Raw genomic sequence first — 18,486 nt, forward strand, 5'->3', positions numbered from 1 at the left:
CCACGTGGGTAGGGCTCTTACTGTTTGCTTACCAGAGGCTAGCACAGGGCCAAGCACAGAACAGACACTCAATAAATGTCGGCAGCAAGACGATGACAGGTCAGAGACCTGTTTCCTTCTCAGAATCCTATCCTCATCCCAGCTCATGTGAGTATCTTCCCTTGGATCAACTCCCAATCTGCTCCTTGAATGGCCCCTTTGCACTGAATCCTTTTCCTCTTTCCACCTCTAAATGGAGATTACTCCTCAGAGTTCCTATTTCAGCCCTCTTTGTGTCCATGTGCTCCTCCCTCTCTGATTCTAGTCACTCACGGGACTTTAATACCACTCAGCGTCAGGACCAGGGTAATATGAGTAAGACAAAACTGGGGGGACTGCGTGGAGGGTAGTTTACAAAAAACCCAGTAATTAAGATATTTACATAACTGTATTTAAAAATTAAAATTAATGCAAAACATCCATGATGAACAAAATACTAAAATTTTAAGTAAAAACGGGATCAGCATTTTGTTCCTAACATTTTCAGTTCATTCAAACATCTAATCTCACCTTGAAGTTGTGTAAGCATCTGAAAATGAACAAATCTAAAACTTGGCAGCTTACAGCTTATCTTTTAAAGCTAGCTCTCAAACACGTATATTACATCAGGTTAAAAAAAGAAAGAAAGAAAGAAACAGTACTGTAAGTGTGAAACTTATATGCACTTAAGGATAAGGCCTAAAAGAGAATAGGCAATATGAGAACAGTAAATATGTAAGGCTGATGGGACAATAGGTGATTTAAAATCGTAACTGCTGTAAAGCTGTTTATATTTTTGTTTAAAAACAAAAAACTCAGCCCTTCTTCTTGCTGTTCTATTTCTAATAAAGACATCACTACCTGCCCAGTCACCCAGGCATCCTCTCTCCTCCAGCATTATCACCACCACCCCCAGTGCCCTACTAAGATGCTAAACCATTTACTCTTCTACAGCAATGCTTCCCTGTACCCATTTCCCTTTGTCCATTGTCCCCACTGTTTCAAGCAGTAGTCTTCTTTGTAATATTAGAACCACCTTCTAATGGGTATTCCTGCCCCTTCTAGCATGGACCACTAGATTAAGTACCAGATTGATCTTCCTAGGGTACATCTGTAATCCTGGCACATTCCAACTTTATTATCTTCAATGGCTCCCAAAATGCTTAATGTATCAAGAACAAACTGCTCAGATCAGCATTAACATTCCATCCTATGCTTCCATACTCGGTAGGTAGAAATAATGTATGTTTATGAAATAATTGAAGCTTCCAATTTCTCTACAGTACTCTATCCCCAGCAAATTAGACTGCCTTATACTGCCCCCCCAAACACCTGGAGTGACTCCAACCTTCATCCTTTGTTACCTCCCCAGCCCCACACCTATAAAATTCTAATTCTTCACAGGCCAGCTGAAATGTCATTTACCCTCAAGAAAACTTTGAGTTCCCCAGCCAGATTGAGCCAGGCTCAATTTCTCTTCTGACTTACCTCACTCCCTCCAAATACCCACATTTTGCTCAAACTCCTTAACAAACCAATATTCTACTTTTTATTAGTTACAGCTTAACTCTCCCCCACCCCACTGAACTGTAGCCTTACTTGTGAACTTGGGCCTTACTCATTTCTTTCCCCCTAAGGCACCTTCCACATAGCAGGAGTTCAATGTTTACTTAATAAACTGAATTATCAGTGCACAGAGTGCCACCTAACAACAACAGAACCTAAATGGACATGTCACTGAATGGAATTTTTAAGAAATTTCCAGGAAACTCTCACAATAAAAGGAGACACTTCCTTATTGCATACAGGCAGAAATTCTGTTAAAAAGAAAAAATATTAGAGGCACAAAGTACCTTCTATAAAGACCTCCATAAAGTTATTTTAAACTGAACCTTTATCTTGGCTGATTTGGATGAAGACATGAAATTAAAAAGTATAGCTTCTGAGAAGTGCTAAATGCATAAATAAGATAGATTACTAGCAAAATAATTCCTGATACCTCACAGCTTGACCCCCATCCAGAAATCTGATTATACTCCATGGTACTTATCTTATTTCCCATAAGCAATATTCTCAGCTTATAATTTTCTTCAGGATTCAAAGTCTACACATACACACTTCACATCACAAGAAATGCAACAAGTTATAAGAATGCCTTTGACTGAGACAGGCAACTCCTCTGGCAATATAATATATTGATATGTGGAAGAGTCTTTTTCTCATATCATAATTCATCTTGTTTGCCTTCACAGAATCTAAAGCCAAAATGATGTAATATCAATAAAAGTAAAGAAACTATAACAAAAGTCATTTTATGCAAAAGGAAGTTGAGATTGTATTCATTTAGAAATAACTAATCTAAGTGAAAAACATTAGCAAATACTCAAATTTTTGAGAAACCTGTATTTTACAGAGTTATATAATAATGAACTGCAAGAATTATTTTATCCCATCCTTTTACAGATGAGGAAATAGACCCAGAAAGGTCAAGCAATTGTCCTTGGTCAAGAGTCTAAGACTTTGGACTGAAATCCAGATCTCCTGGCTTCTAATTATTCAGTTCAGTAACTACTTCTAATGCTGATAACCAATGCTAAATCCATCTTACTATTAAATTTTGAATTTCCCCCCCCAAAAAGTTAAACTTCATAAAATAAATAAAGCTGACCCCTTTACAAATGAGCAGAATCTTTTGAAAAAAACTAAGACTAGAGCTCTTTTTAAAAAGGCTTTTCTAAATAGACATTTCTCCAAAGAAGATATACAGATTGCCAACAAACACATGAAAGAATGCTCAACATCATTAATCATTAGAGAAATGCAAATCAAAACTACAATGAGATATCATCTCACAGCGGTCAGAATGGCCATCATCAAAATATCTAGAAACAATCAATGCTGGAGAGGGTGTGGAGAAAAGGGAACACTCTTGCACTGTTGGTGGGAATGTAAATTGATACAGCCACTATGGAGAACAGTATGGAGGTTCCTTAAAAAACTAAAAATAGAACTACCATATGACCCAGCAATCCCACTACTGGGCATATACCCTGAGAAAACCATAATTCAAAGAATCATGTACCAAAATGTTCATTGCAGCTCTATTTACAATAGCCAGGACATGGAAGCAACCTAAGTGTCCATCGACAGATGAATGGATAAAGAAGATGTGGCACATATATACAATGGAATATTACTCAGCCATAAAAAGAAACGAAATGGAGTTATTTGTAGTGAGGTGGATGGAGTTAGAGTCTGTCATACAGAGTGAAGTAAGTCAGAAAGAGAAAAACAAATACAGTATGCTAACACATATATATGGAATCTAAGGGAAAAAAAAAAAAGGTCATGAAGAACCTAGTGGCAAGACGGGAATAAAGACACAGACCTACTAGAGAATGGACTTGAGGATATGGGGCGGGGAAGGTTAAGATGTGACAAAGAGAGAGAGTGGCATGGACATATATACACTACCAAATGTAAAATAGATAGCTAGTGGGAAGCAACCGCAAAGCACAGGGAGATCAGCTCTGTGCTTTGTGACCACCTAGAGGTGTGGGATAGGGAGGGCGGGAGGGAGGGAGATAAAAGAGGGAAGAGATATGGGAACATATGTATATGTATAACTGATTCACTTTGTTATAAAGCAGAAACTAACACACCGTTGTAAAGCAATTATACTCCAATGAAGATTAAAATAAATAAATAAATAAATAAAAAGGCTTTTAAGAAGTCACAAGGTAACAAATATTTGAATTCTTTAAGAATGACTTGGGAATACAAAATAAGTTTTTGCAATAATGACTTAAAGAATTTTACATTATGCTTGTTGCTCTACAACTATATCTCATGCACTCTCAATTTCCCACATGTAAACTAACTGAAAACATATACAGAAAAGCTACATGAAAGAGCAGAAATTTTTTTTTTTTTAATTTATTTATTATTTATTTATGGCTGTGTTGGGTCTTCGTTTCTGTGCGAGGGCTTTCTCTAGTTGCAGAGAGCGGGGGCCACTCTTCGTCGCGGTGCGCGGGCCTCTCACTATCGCGGCCTCTCTTGTTGCGGAGCACAGGCTCCAGACGCGCAGGCTCAGTAGTTGTGGCTCACGGGCCCAGTTGTTCCATGGCATGTGGGATCTTCCCAGACCAGGGCTCGAACCCGTGTCCCCTGCATTGGCAGGCGGACTCTCAACCACTGCGCCACCAGGGAAGCCCAAGAGCAGAAATTTTTTAAAACACACACATGCACACACCCAGAAAAACCTACAATTTCCATGAAAGAATAAAATATTATGCTAGGAAAGCTGGACCTCAGAAAGACAACAATGTTTTTGGTGTTTTTGATAAACACTAACTATACCAAACGTAGATTTCTTTTCATATCCTAAGAAATATCCTTTTTGAATTCTAGTATTAAAAACTGTATAAGATGTTCAAAGTTTAGACAATAAGGATATGTCCCCTAACCATTCTTCCTAACAAATTGAATGCCCCTTAATCTTACCATCATAATACAATTATTTCTGGTTTTTAATATTTCTTAGCCTTTGTCCACATGCATGTGTAATCTTGGCATATATGACCATGCAATTTTGTATCCTGCTTTTTTCACTTGTATAACATGTATCCTTCTTTGGTGGTAGTCTCATGATTATTTTAACAATTGCATTATTTAACAATAAAGGTCTCTGAATTCAGAAAACACTCCGAGTACAATGGGAAGCCGTTGGAAGGTTTTATTCAGAGTTTGAATAATATTACCAAAAAAGATCACTTTGCTGGTGGGTGAAGAACGGATTATACAGGGGTCAGAACAGAACTGAAGATAAATTAAGAGGCTACTACAGCAATCCAGGTGAAAAATAATGAAAACTCAAACTTGGATGGCTACAATGAAGAACCAAAAGAAGTGGCAAATTTGGGATATATTCTAGAAGATCAAGATTAGAGGTAGAACATGATGTAAAAGACTCACATCTAAATTCTTAGCTTGAGCAGTTGGTTGGAAGGTAGTAGTATTTTCTGAGATGGGAAAAAGGCTGAGCAAGACAGGTTTGGGGGGGAAATTCAAGAGTACTGTTTTGGACATGTTAAGCATTTGAGATGCCTAAAGAAATCAAAGTGGAGATGTTAGGTAGGGTGAGATACAGGAGCCTGGAATTATAGGAGAGATAAGGACTGGAGATTCAAACCTGAGTGTGAGCATACAGGTGACAGTTAAAGCCAAAGGACTGGAAAAACCATCTGGGACAGGAGTCAGCAAACTACTGCTACTGGAACACAGTCACACCATTCGTTTATGGCCACTTTCTGACTATATTGGCAAAGTTGAGTATTTGTGACAGGGACCATACAGCCCACTAAGTCTAAAATATTTACTAGCTGGCCCTTTAAGAAAAAGTTTTCTGACCCCTGATCTAAGAGATAGGGTGAACATCAGAAAGACAAGGGCACACATACAGCACAAAATTCTAGGACATCTCAACTTTTAGAAGTGGAGAAAACAAGCCAGACATAAGGCTCAGAAGGAACAGTCAGCAAGATAGGAAGAAATCCAACCAAACATGATGTCATGGAAGCCAGGAGAGAAAATATTTCAAAGAGAGTAGAATTAAGTATGTCCTATCCACCAATCAGGTTATATACTGTTCGGGATATAAAGACCTTATTGGGGTCTTTAATAGTTAAAATTACATTTTAGAGTTATTTATAAGTTTCAATATTCAGTCTACCCTAACAATCAACTATGTACACATTAACTGGGTAATAACGCCATGATGTAATAGTTTTTTCGAATTAAGGGAACCAAGTAAGAGTTTAATTAAACAAGTATTCAATCAGCAAATCTTATCTGTATCCCTTAAATACTGCTTCTTCTAAAACTTACGTGAACTGAATAATCAATTCTAGAAAATGAGACTTTCAAAATACGTTTAATATTTCTTTTAGATCTGAAATTTGAACTTTTACTGTGATTATTCCTTCCCTTCTATAGAAACAGATTTTTAAAGAAATATCTAACAGCAAGTGTTTATAAGGACAAGGGAAAGGAAGGGAAGAAAAGCGAGATAAACACTGAACCAATCTCTCTGGTTACAAAGCATCTCACCAGCTAAGGAACTAAAGTAATACTTTTTTGCAAACAAACGCCCATCCTTCGAAATAGTCTACCTTTCTTCTTTTAAACAAGACACCTAAGTAAGTTATCTGGTGGTTACCCTCATTTAATTCTCTAACAATCCAATTATAACACTATTAGAGGCAACCTTCAGAGAAAAAAACATATACTTATGGAACAATAATTTTTAAAAAAATCTACCAATAAAATTTTACACGACGGAAGTAGTCATAACAAAATAAATCTTATAAGCCATTAAACAATTTTATTTCAAGAGAGAGCCCCAGGAGGGCTTCCCTGGTGATGCAGTGATTAAGAATCCACCTGCCAATGGAAGGGACACGGGTTCGAGCCCTGGTCCGGGAAGATCCCACATGCTGCAGAGCAACTGAGCCCGTGCACCACAACTACTGAGCCTGCGCTCTAGAGTCCATGAGCCACAGCTACTGAAGCCCGCGTGCCTAGAGCCTGTGCTCCGTAACAAGAGAAGCCACCACAATGAGAAGCCCGCGCAACGCAACGGAAGAGTAGCCCCCGCTAGCCGCAACTAGAGAAAGCCCACACAAAGCAATGAAGACCCAATGCAGCCAAAAATAAATAAATAAAATATATAAATTTAAAAAAAAGAGAGAGAGAGAGAGCGCGAGCCCCAGGATACCTCACAGAACAACAATTATACTGGAATGAGCATGCTGTACCAAGAAAGATGTGTGTGACGGTGGCACAGCATACGGGAACGAGCGCTGGCTAAATTTTAAGTCCCAGTTCTTTAGCAGGAGAGATGTGTAAAATAAACTAGCCAAGTGGGCTTTCTCAGCCTCTGGCTGCACATTTTTAAAATGAGAATGTCTTCCGAGACTCTGCTCACCTGACAAAGAAACAGTTCAATACAGAGCAGGAGCTCCATAAAATTAAATTTAGTTGATTAAAAAAGTCAAGTGTGTCCTACAACTCAAAGGATGAATGTTTATATTAGTAGTATGAAGAAAATTCTATTTACCTTTAAATATCTTTTACAGATTATTTCTACTACCTCTAGATAAGTACCCACTTTACCAAGACTTTAAGATGACACAACATAATCAGGAAGAGTACTAACATGACTGTACTGTGGTTATAGTCTCTTCTCAGTGGAAGTCAGTACAGCATAATGCTTAAGTACAAAAGCTCTGGAATAAAATCTGATTCAAATTCTAGATCTGCCCCTTCCTATATATGGGTTCTTGGTTTTCTAAGTCTCAGTTTCTTGACTGCTAAAAGTGCTAAGGATTTAATCCACTTCTTTGCATAGCATCTAGTGCATAGTAAGAGTGCAACAAAGAGTAATTATTACTATTAAGGAAAGGTTTATTTTCATACATAAATCCAGTACAGTTAAATAGAAAGGTACTCAGAGAATGAGGTCAGTTCAAAAGCAGGATAGAGCTTTTCAAAGACAAAGCAAAACTGGGGATGGAACAGTCAAGAGAGGCTACTTAGCAGGTAATAGTGAGAATGATGTACAAGGATCTACTGATAGCTTTTGACAGGTAGCTAGCCCTTTGGTAGAAAAAGGGAAGAGGACATACCAGGATGTTAAGATAAATATGAAATTCTGTATTATTTTTGAAATGTACTATACAAAGGTGAAGATTAGAAATAGAATGTTCCCTTACATGAGTTTCCACATGAGGGAAGACAAGTACTCTAGTTTGTATTGTCTGTATATCAAATCTAATCACATTTATATTTAGACTTTCAACACTTCTGGTAACTCTGTATTTCAGTGTAAGGAGAACAATACTTGATAAAATTATATTTCCCAACAGCATCTGTGTCAGTGTGCCAAATAAGTAAACTAGGGCAAACTATGTTCATTTCCCCCCACTATTTTATTTTATTTATTTATTTTTTTTTAATTTTTAATTTTTATTTATTTATTTATTTATTTATTTATTTATGGCTGTGTTGGGTCTTCGTTTCTGTGCGAGGGCTTTCTCCAGTTGCGGCAAGCGGGGGCCACTCTTCATCGCGGTGCGCGGGCCTCTCACTGTCGCGGCCTCTCTTGTTGCGGAGCACAGGCTCCAGACGCGCAGGCTCAGTAATTGTGGCTCACGGGCTTAGTTGCTCCGCGGCATGTGGGATCTTCCCAGACCAGGGCTCGAACCCGTGTCCCCTGCATTGGCAGGCAGATTCTCAACCACTGCGCCACCAGGGAAGCCCCCCCCCACTATTTTAATTAAGGCTTCTGGGTACTGGTGTTGGGAAACAAATTACAACTCAGTTCATCATTCTTATCTACAAGAAATGCAGCCCCTTCTTCCAATTCAAGGAATATATACTGACCTACTCATTACATGCAAACACCAAGCTACAATCTGTAGGTGAAGCAACAATGAAAAGGACAGGGGCTTCCCTGGTGGCACAGTGGTTGAGAGTCTGCCTGCCAATGCAGGGGACACGGGTTCGAGCCCTGGTCTGGGAGGATCCCACATGCCGCGGAGCGACTGGGCCCGTGAGCCACAACTGCTAAGCCCGAGCGTCTGGAGCCTCTGCTGCGCAACAAGAGAGGCCGCGATGGTGAGAGGCCCGCGCACCGTGATGAAGAGTGGCCCCCACTCGCCGCAACTGGAGAAAGCCCTCGCACAGAAACGAGGACCCAACACAGCCAAAAATAAAAAAATAATAATAAATAAATAATAAATTAAAAAATTAAAAAAAAAACAATGAGAAGGACAGCTAGCATCTGCAAAGCTTACAATCTAGTAAGAAAGTTCGGGCACATATACATACAACTACTACTTCACAAAATGGAGAATGGAAGTACCTTTAAAGATGTACAATATTTAAGGAGATTCAAGGACAGAGCAAGATTAGGAATGGAATAGCCGAGAGAGACTACCTAAGAGGTGATAGTTTGGATAGACTTAAAAGGATCAATGATAGCCTTTTGAAAGCTAGATAGCCATTTGCCAAGAAGAGGAGAAGAGGACACTCCAGAAGGAGGGAACATCAAGTAACCTAATTATGGATGCAACAAAAGGCATATAAAATAGTGAGAAATATTTTGAGAAGGCTGGGAGTACACAGGGCAGATCTTTTTAATTCTAGTGTAAGAAATCTGAATCCAAAAACCATTTCCTACGATACCTAGTATAGATTTACAACTACGGAAATAACACTAAAAAGAGCAACACAAAAGATTGGTTTTGTTGCTGAATTCTCACATAGAAGGCAATGCCTTATTCTGGATCACTCCAATTTACAGTAATATTAAGTAATAATTAACTGCAGCACTATTTACAATAGCCAAGACATGGAAGCAACCTAAATGTCCATGGACAGAGGAATGGATAAAGAGGATACAGTACATATATACAATGGAATATTGCTCAGCTATTAAAAAAGAATGAAATAATGCCATTTGCAGCAACATGGATGGACCTAGATATTGTCATACTGAGTGAAGTCAGTCAGACAGAGAAAGACAAATATCATATGATATTGCGTATATGTGGAATCTACAAAAATGGTACAAATGAACTTATTTACAAAACAGAAATAAAGTCACAGATGTAGAAAACAAACTTATGGTTACCGGGGGGAAGGGTGGAGGAGGGATAAATTAGGAGATTGGGATTGACATATACACACTACTATATATAAAATAAATAATAAGGACATATTGTATAGCACAGGGAACTCTACTCAGTACTCTGTAATGACTTATATGAGAAAAGAATCTGAAAAAAAGTGGATATATGTATATGTATAACAGATTCCCTTTGCTGTAGAGCAGAAACTAACACAACATTATAAATCAACTATACTCCAATAAAAATTAATTTAAAAATAAAATAAAATAGAAAGAAAAAAAGTAATATTAAGTAATAATTAATATTAAGACCCACCCAAGATTATCTTCACTTATGAAAAGGAACATGAAGGATGAATGAATAATTTGATGTAATACTAGTAGGGTATCCTTTCATTTGTGTTAGGGTCAAACTTCAATGTGCAAATGTATCATATAAGTAGCTTAATAAAAATAGAGATGCTCAGGTCCCACTCCCCTAATTTGGTCTGATCAATAACTGTGCTGAATCTGTATTTTTTATAAACACCCCCAATGACTCATTCACAGATGGTCCACAGACCATGTTTTGAAAACTACTGCCCTGCAGCAAGGTTCTCAGCATGGCACCCATACAGCTGAGCAACATGAACAGGTTCTGTCACTGAAGATAATAATGTATCTCTAGGTAACTTGGATCTAGGTGTACTTCAAGTGAACCCAGGCAAGCATAACACCCCTAAGGCTACAGCACCAAAAGCCCCAAACTCCAATTTTTGTACCAGCCCAATTATGGTCATTTCTTAAATTATGATAATGTAGACAAAATAGCCAAATCTCCCTTCTAGAAGTCTGAGCTCAAGAAATACCTGAGAAAACAACTCCAATTTCTAACAGATGAAATTATTACTTGCAGAAATTCTTGATTATAATCAAGAAAGAGTGCAGGTAGATGAAAATGAAAAGATCAGTCTGTTGGCAGAGTCAAACCAAGGTAAATATCAGTGGATTTTTTTTTTAGTCTAAGAGTTAAATATAATCTAAATCCAACTATAATTAGAATGAACACTGACTTAAATACAAATTTGGGAGGTTAAGGGGTACAAGACAGGGGAAAATGCAAGGTGGTACAGTAGCTCATCTCCAAGATGGCTGCCACCAGCCCAGCCCCGACTCCTGCTGCATAAGCCATTTTCTCATCGAGAGGTAAAGTCTTCCTCTCCATTTTCGTGATTTGGGGCAGACCTGTGACTTCTCAGACCAAGAGAATACAGCAGAAGTAACACTGTATGATTTCCTAAGCTAGGTCATAAGAAGTCTTGCAGCTTTGGCCTTTGGCTAATTCTTTGGGAACACCTAGAAAAGAAGTATGACTACCCCTAGTCCACTATTAAATGAGGAAACTTAAGCTAGCCATGTGAAGACAGATGACCAACCTGTCCTCATCTATTCCAGCCATCACAAACCAGGCACTAAATGTATGATAAGAAACCTTTATGTCCCAGCTACTACCTGACTGTAACCTTATGAGTAGAACCAACCCCAAGGAAGAACTGTCCACCTGAACCGAGTCAACTCATAAATTGTTTTAAAACACTATGCTTTGGAGTAGACTACAAAGCTACAGATAACCAGAGCAGGTGGCCAAGCCTTCATCCTACCTCATTTCTCAACCTTTCATTACATAAACTTACCTATTATATTTACTGATCCCAACACACTGCTCGATGCTGTTGTTTAATCTACTCTAATGGGAATGCTGCCAATGGGGAATTCCCCATTCTCTCTCTCTTCCTCTCTGTCACACACACACACACACAAAGAACACTGTACTGATTATGCTAATCCAAATTCTACCTATTTTTGCAAGGCCCATCTCAGATGTCACCTCCTATGGACATATGGAGGTTACCTTGCTCCTCAGGGATTTTCCTCTTTTGTTCTCCCTAAAGTCTCTTCCATTCACTAGCATTTATATATTAGCTTGCATTAATTTTTAGTAACTATCCCTAACTTGAGTATAAACTCTTTAAGAGAGACAATTTCTTGTACTTCTTTGTATCCCAGTAGGTACTCAATAAATTGACGTTTAAGAGTATGCCAATAGGATTTTTAAAATCAGTTAAATATTTACATAGAAATAGGTTTAAGTGAAAGTTTGGGAAAACCGAATATAGCTTAAGTATTTACAGTTCCCCTGAAAAAGGAATAATTTTTCTCACATATCCACATGGCTTGATCGCTCACCTCTTTCAGGTCTAATCAAAAGTCACGGAGGCTTTCTTTGGCCACTCTATTTAAAACTGCACCCCCTACTCCACCACTGACTTTCAACATTCCTCTCCCCGTCCCCTGCTTTATTTTTCCTCTTTGCTTTTATGATCTAATACATTTTACTCACTTATGATATTTGTCAGACTTCCACTAAAATGTAAGTTCCATGAGAGTAGGAATTTTTGTCTGTTTTTTTCACTGGGGCACTCTCATGCCTAGAACAGTATCTGGTACTTAACACACACCCAATCTGTCACCTGTTAAATGAATGAATCAATCAGTCAAAACCAAGGATGAGTAAATTGAAAGCCTCTTATTTCAAACAATGAAATTAACCTTTATCCCTTAAAAAATAATTGAAATTGCTTTTACAGTAGACACAAAATGCTCGAGTCCATGCACTGAAAATGCTCCGTAAAACTCCTTTTGCTTAGCTTGACTTCTTCCTTTTCATTACCAATCATTTTTCTTTTAGCGAATATGACACAGGCTATTTCTGAATCACATCAGCAATTTAAGAACAGGAATTGCCAGAACAAGGAAGTGTGGCAATATTATAATCTGCATTCATAGGCAGCCACCAATTTAAACTATTCAGCTATTCATTTTCCTTCTCTACTAGAAGGTAAAGGTACTTGCTTTAAAAGAATCCCCTGGATATAAGTGTCTCAAAGTGAATTCACCACATTGCTCAACAGCTTTAATTAATTTCCGTTTCTGCTTCACTTACTTTTTGTTCCCCAACGTTTCTGTTGCATTGCTTAAGCAAAGAATGCATCGCCTTATAACAGTCTTGTGATTTCCATTGTTCTGGCAAGCTCCATAAAATGTCAGCCCCTGAGTATATTAAACTTTACCTTTCAGGGTAAGTTATCATTTGATGATGACAGGCTGTAAGTCACCATATTCCTTGCTAGCTGCAAGAAAGGCAATCAGTCAACCAAAGATTACTCTAATAGCCTGCAAGAGGTGCTGTCTGACCTCCACTTAACCTTTCTGACAAAATGTCACACTTAAACCTGCCTGTCTAACAAAGACTTAAAGATTAAAAATCAAGTTGTAGCTTCTGTGAGCATACCAGTAATTTAAGGTACTGAACAGAGCCTAAAACACTAGTTTTCTTTCCTTCATACCAATACTCCTAAATCATTCTTACCTTTAAGGAAATACCATTGCTTTCAGGATTTGACTGAAACCCAAACATGACATTTAGAGCCTTCCCCAACCTTATCTCCTATTCCTTCTTCAACATCCGGCTTAAACGCCATCTCTGGAGGCACTTCTCAAGTTTCTCCAATGAGAATTTCTCTTCCCCCTTCTCACAGCAGTTACTAACTCCCAACATTTGTTGCTACCCATGCCACTCATGTGAGTGTGTCTACCCTCCACCCCACAAGCCTGAGAATCCATGAAATTAAATGTAAAAATCCAAGGAATATGCCTAGCACTGCGCTTTAGGTTTGTAGCTACCCGAGCAATGCTGAAGTCTTGTACCTACAAAAATTCCCTACAGTGAAAATTTCCTCAATCAAAACTTATGGGAGGACAAGTATTGTGTTGGCCCCTGAGGATCAAGGATCGCACAACATCAGTCTCTCACGTACTCTTCATAAACCCACTTCAAATGCCACCTGTCCCCAACCACTTAGCTTATGCATAAATCCTCCACAACCTGCTGTGACTTAAGAACAGTGCCTTGAGCCTCTCTGAGGAACCACTGCGGTGTAACAAAAAGGTAAATCTGTGGAAAAGCACAGACTGGCTAAAATTTCAATCCTCCTATTACTACCTCTCTAACTTCGAACAAATCCATGAATGTTGTTATCTCAGCTCCCTCATTTGTGAAACAAGGGTACAGAAACATCATCCACCTTAGTGGGACATTATAACGAATAAGAAATATTTTTAAATATGTAGAAGGCAACTGAATCGAATTCAGGAACTTAGTAGGTGTCCAATTAAGCCTATCTCCCTTCCTCGAAAGCGCCAGCACCATAATTTGCACTTAAGGGCCTCCGGACGAGGTAACTCGCGGAGCCGGGATGGCTGTGCCGAGCGACGCGCCCCGGGTCCACCTGCCCGATGCGCGATACCCGCGGCCGGAGACGCCCCGGCCCCCCTACCCGCTCCCGGTCTCACCTTGGTGGTCGTAGACGCTAATGTAAGAAATGCCCACGGCCATACACCACACCACGAGGCTTGCGATGTCCGAGAAGCTGGGCTCCTGCTCCTCCTCGGTGATCACCAGGCCCATGTGCACAGGCAGCTTCTCCAGGGAACGGCCGTCCGCGCGCCAGCGTAGACGCGGGTGGGCGGCGGCCGGGGTCGGCCCCCCGCGCGGATGCCGGTGGTGACGGCGGTTCCTGCCGTTCCTGCCGACAGCCAGGAGCTTGGGGAGCGTGAAACCGAGCGGCGCTAGGACCGCGGCGGAGGCGGCCCGACAGCAGCGCCGCCAGATCCAGTTCCAGGTGCCGAACCGAACACGGAGCCAGGAGGTGAGCGTGCGGTGCAGGCAGAGCAGAGCGTGCAGCACCCGCCACACCAGCTCGTACAGCCCCGTCATACTCTCGTGGCGCCCGGGCGCCCTCCTCTCTCCTACACCCGCGGCGCGACCGCTTCTCATCCGGCCCTGCAACCGGCACGGGCCATCTCTCCGCGTTACCCCGCCCCCCGCACCCAAACCCCTTTCTACTGCCAACACCTCACCTCGCCCCCGCCGCCATCTTCCTCTTGCCTCGGCAGCCCCGCCCCCCCCTAGTACATGGACAATTCTAATTGGTCGACGTGAAACTCTGACGCGGCCTCTGGGTCCGAGGATGTGGCCTAGCCCGGCGCGGGGAGGGACGGCGTGCGGCTGCGAACTAGCTGGGCCGGAGACCGAGCGCGCCCCCTCGTCGCGTGGAGGGCGAGGAGCAGACGCGGGCAACACTCGGAGCAGGACGTCAGTCAGGCGCGCGTCTTCTTGGTTAGAATGGGCGATTCCGGGGAACCCGCGTCCCTCGGATCCTGGGCATCTTAAACGGTCTGTCTCTTCTCATAGTCCCCCCAGAAACAGCTTCCAAAGAGTAAAAGTGGCCCAAGTGGATTGGAAATTACAAATGCCAGAAGGAACCTAGGGGTAGAAAGTAGCCTTCAGCACGTGTTGATGCTGGAGGTCAACCAGGGTCGCCAGAAGGAAGTGCCTTCAGAGGCGGAAGTGTGCCCCGTAGAGATGTCTGTACGTCGGTTACATCTTCTAGCTGAGGCTAATTCTTCCAAGAGTGGCAATGAGGATATTTAGTAATGTTCCTGAAACACAATGCTTTCTGCCCACGTCGTTCCTCTCTAGTCGGTATCCTTACAGGCTGTTCATTGCTTAGTTCATAAAAGAGAGGCTACATCGCCTGGCGCTCCAGTCACTTCATTCTTCAATTCATTCATTCGTTCATTCAGCGATTATTAACTACCAGCACGATTGACCTCAGTCACCACCTCTATTTGATGTAAACTGTCCATACTGCGGTATCATCCCCTTCACACAGCCAATCGGGACTACAAAGTGGTCCTCCAGGCCAGTTCTGTACTTCCCTGCAGCAGTTCTGTACCATTTTTGCCCCTTTTGCACAAGATCTTCCCTTCTCCCGAATTCCTGTTTCCCAACTAGGTATTGCCCAAATCCCGACCCATTTCTCAAGGTTCATCCTATATGCCACCTCCTCAATATAACTTCCCTGATTCCCTAACCTGAAGTTCTCTCTCCCTCCTTGTAAATCTCACGGCTCCTCATAAATTTCGTGGCTCTATTTATAGTACTTCTCACCTTCCTAAATATGTGGGTCTGTATATATAATATTATTACGTGTTATATATTATATATTTTATTATATATACATATACATAACCTATATATGAAATCACACAGTTGCATTTTTTTGTGATACCTACCTAATCCTTGTTTTTTCAGGCCCCCTTTTTCCACTGGGAAACATCTGTTAACACCTTGGCTCCATGCCTTAATGTTTCAATCACTGTCACTTTTTCAACTAGTCTCCTTTTCATTTCTAAGACTCACTTCACTTTATTTTAAAACTTGAATCTCATGTTCGTCTCAAAATTTTCCTCCCTTTGGCAGCTCAGCCCGAGGAAGTGAGGGCTGGGCAACAGGCACCCCCTTCACACTCTTTGACCTCCCTCGGTCTCGTCTGCACCTGCTCCTCTGGTGATGGGCAGAGAAGAGGAGGCGGGGAAAGGCCATGACCAGGAAAGCCTGCAGTCTTCTTCCTCACTGGCCATTGCTGTTGCTTATGGGACTCCAGGATGCCCTGCTAAGGAAGCTCCCTGGGCACCAGCGTCCCTTTGAAATTTGGCTACATATTCCACAGGTCACCCCGGCACCCCCAGCTGACACCCTGCCATATTTCTCTGCTATCCTCACCTTTTTGTCCCACTGTTTGCCTCTTCTGCCACGATTAGAGGCATCAATCTTATCTCCCCATGGCCAACTCAGGTGTGAAGGCACATGCAGACTGCAACTTTTCTACTTCTTTGAATTGAAAACTTAAGCAAACCATCTCCATCTGACAGTCTCTACCACCACCCCCAGTATGCAGATCCTGGCATCTTTCCTGTTGTTTGTTTGTTTGTTTCCTCCTAGAAAGCCAGAGGTAGGTTAGCAGGTCTCCTGGCTTAAGGGATGTTCAGTCTCCTAAGAGGAGGTGGGAAGAGATGGGGGCCCATGTCTCTCCTTTGACACCTTTCAGTGGGCTAAGAATGAAGGTGCCCTGTGGTTACTCCCATTTCAGGCTGCATCTCTGCGCATAGAAGGAGACAGATTCATTGCCTTTCGTTTTCAGCCACAATTCTGGGACAACAGGAAAACTGCACTGCATGTCCTATTATATATAGAGAGATATATATGTACATTCAATCCAAAGAAGTTTCTGAACTTCTTTCTTTTCTAAATGATTTCTTATTTGTCATTCTCCCCGCCCCAAAAGGGGTAAACGTGGCACTTTCAGGAACTTTAAGGGTTCAGAATACAAATTTTGGACTTAAGCATATCTAAACTCCTCAAATTCTACCATGTACAGAAAAATGCAGAAAGAGTTGCACAGCCTCAGAAAGATGTTACGTCCCAAACATTATGGGAACAGTATTTGATTTCTTTTCAGTTTACAAAAATATTTTAAGTTTTACTTAATCTTCATAACTAAACATATGATCTTTCTAGGCCAGGTAGAACCATCTCAATTTTACAGAAAACTATTAGAGATGAACAATTCAGGATAATGTGTAAGAGGCTGGGCTCTAAGGAAGATCCTTTCGGCTAGCTCATCCACTTACTCGCTTCCCTGTATCCTTATCTGTAGTGTGGCAATGGCACCGTGGAGGTGATGCTATTCCAGTCCTCATTTGATTGTTGTAAGAATTAGGGCAATAGTGTATGTCAAGTGTTTAGCACAATGTCTGCTCGGTAGTAATAGCTCAGTAATTTAATCTACTGCAGAAAAAAAAATGAGACAAAATTTCAGTATTTTTTTTTTAGAAAGGACATTATCATTTACTACAGTTTTCATTATTGGCAGTTGTAACCTTGTGGTTGAGCTAATACCAATAGCCCCTAAAATGGATCATTTTCTCATTAAAAGGTAAAAGCCTCTTTAAGTAAAAAATACCTAGGCCTGGTCCAGGTTCAACTGCTGGATCTTGAAGCATAAAGAATGACAATATTAAGAAAAAAATGTTGGCTCAAAGGGTAAACTTTGATTTCCATCAAGCCACATTCCAAGAATAGAACTAGACATAAGAATTTAAAAAGAAGATTATCTTAAAATATATTTTTGTCAAATATGTAAGCTCCAAAAATGAGACCCTGAACTTTTAAAAAATATTTGTAATGATATCTTTGCAAATGAAAGTTTAAAACCTTCAAAAAAATACTTGGAAACACAGCATGCTGAATTTGTCAATAAGGTTCTTAAAATTAAACAAAGAAAAGAAAAAGACATACAGTTATCAGAACAATTTCTTGGTCATTCAAGAGAAAACTTTAATATCACCACATTTGGTGGCATATCATTTATAGAGCAAAAGAGAAAATGATCTATACAGCTACTGGAAAGTTATCCTTCGAGCAGTTACGGATCTAGTACATAGGATTTATATGATAAATCAACTGATAAATTAAAAATTAAACCTGTTCAATTGCAGAACATTTAGAAGCAACGCTGAATACTCAGCTAAAACATGTTATGGAGAGTGCAAACCAGCATTACAGGGTGGATTTTGCAAGCTGTACAACACTTCAGATGTAAGAATGTGGCAATGCATTTTTATAAAAGATGGGTTGTGTTGTCTAAATTTAATCCCACAGCTAACTAGATTAGATATGTGTAGTTAGTTTGAAAAAAGTGCACTTTAAGTATATAATAAACTGAAAAAATGTAAGGAAATTGCAGGTGATGAAGAAGCAAATACGGCTGGGAAATGTAGTGGAGTTTGTTTGCTTTAACTTTTATGTGAACGATTTCAAATACGTTAAA

At 40.4% G+C, this 18,486-nt stretch overlaps 1 protein-coding gene across 1 annotated transcript in view; it reads right to left on the reverse strand.

Annotated features, from left to right (window-relative positions):
• Positions 1 to 14,698, reverse strand: part of NUS1 (NUS1 dehydrodolichyl diphosphate synthase subunit) — a 29,424-nt gene extending 14,726 nt beyond the window's left edge. The window contains exon 1 of the mRNA XM_057527973.1: positions 14,105 to 14,698. Coding sequence (XP_057383956.1) covers positions 14,105 to 14,588 — 484 coding nt within the window. The 5' untranslated portion in view covers positions 14,589 to 14,698. The remainder of the gene's footprint in view (positions 1 to 14,104) is intronic.
• Positions 14,699 to 18,486: the final 3,788 nt, after the last annotated feature.

This window comes from Balaenoptera acutorostrata, chromosome 14, assembly GCF_949987535.1.
Source record: "Balaenoptera acutorostrata chromosome 14, mBalAcu1.1, whole genome shotgun sequence".
NCBI lineage: Eukaryota > Metazoa > Chordata > Mammalia > Artiodactyla > Balaenopteridae > Balaenoptera > Balaenoptera acutorostrata.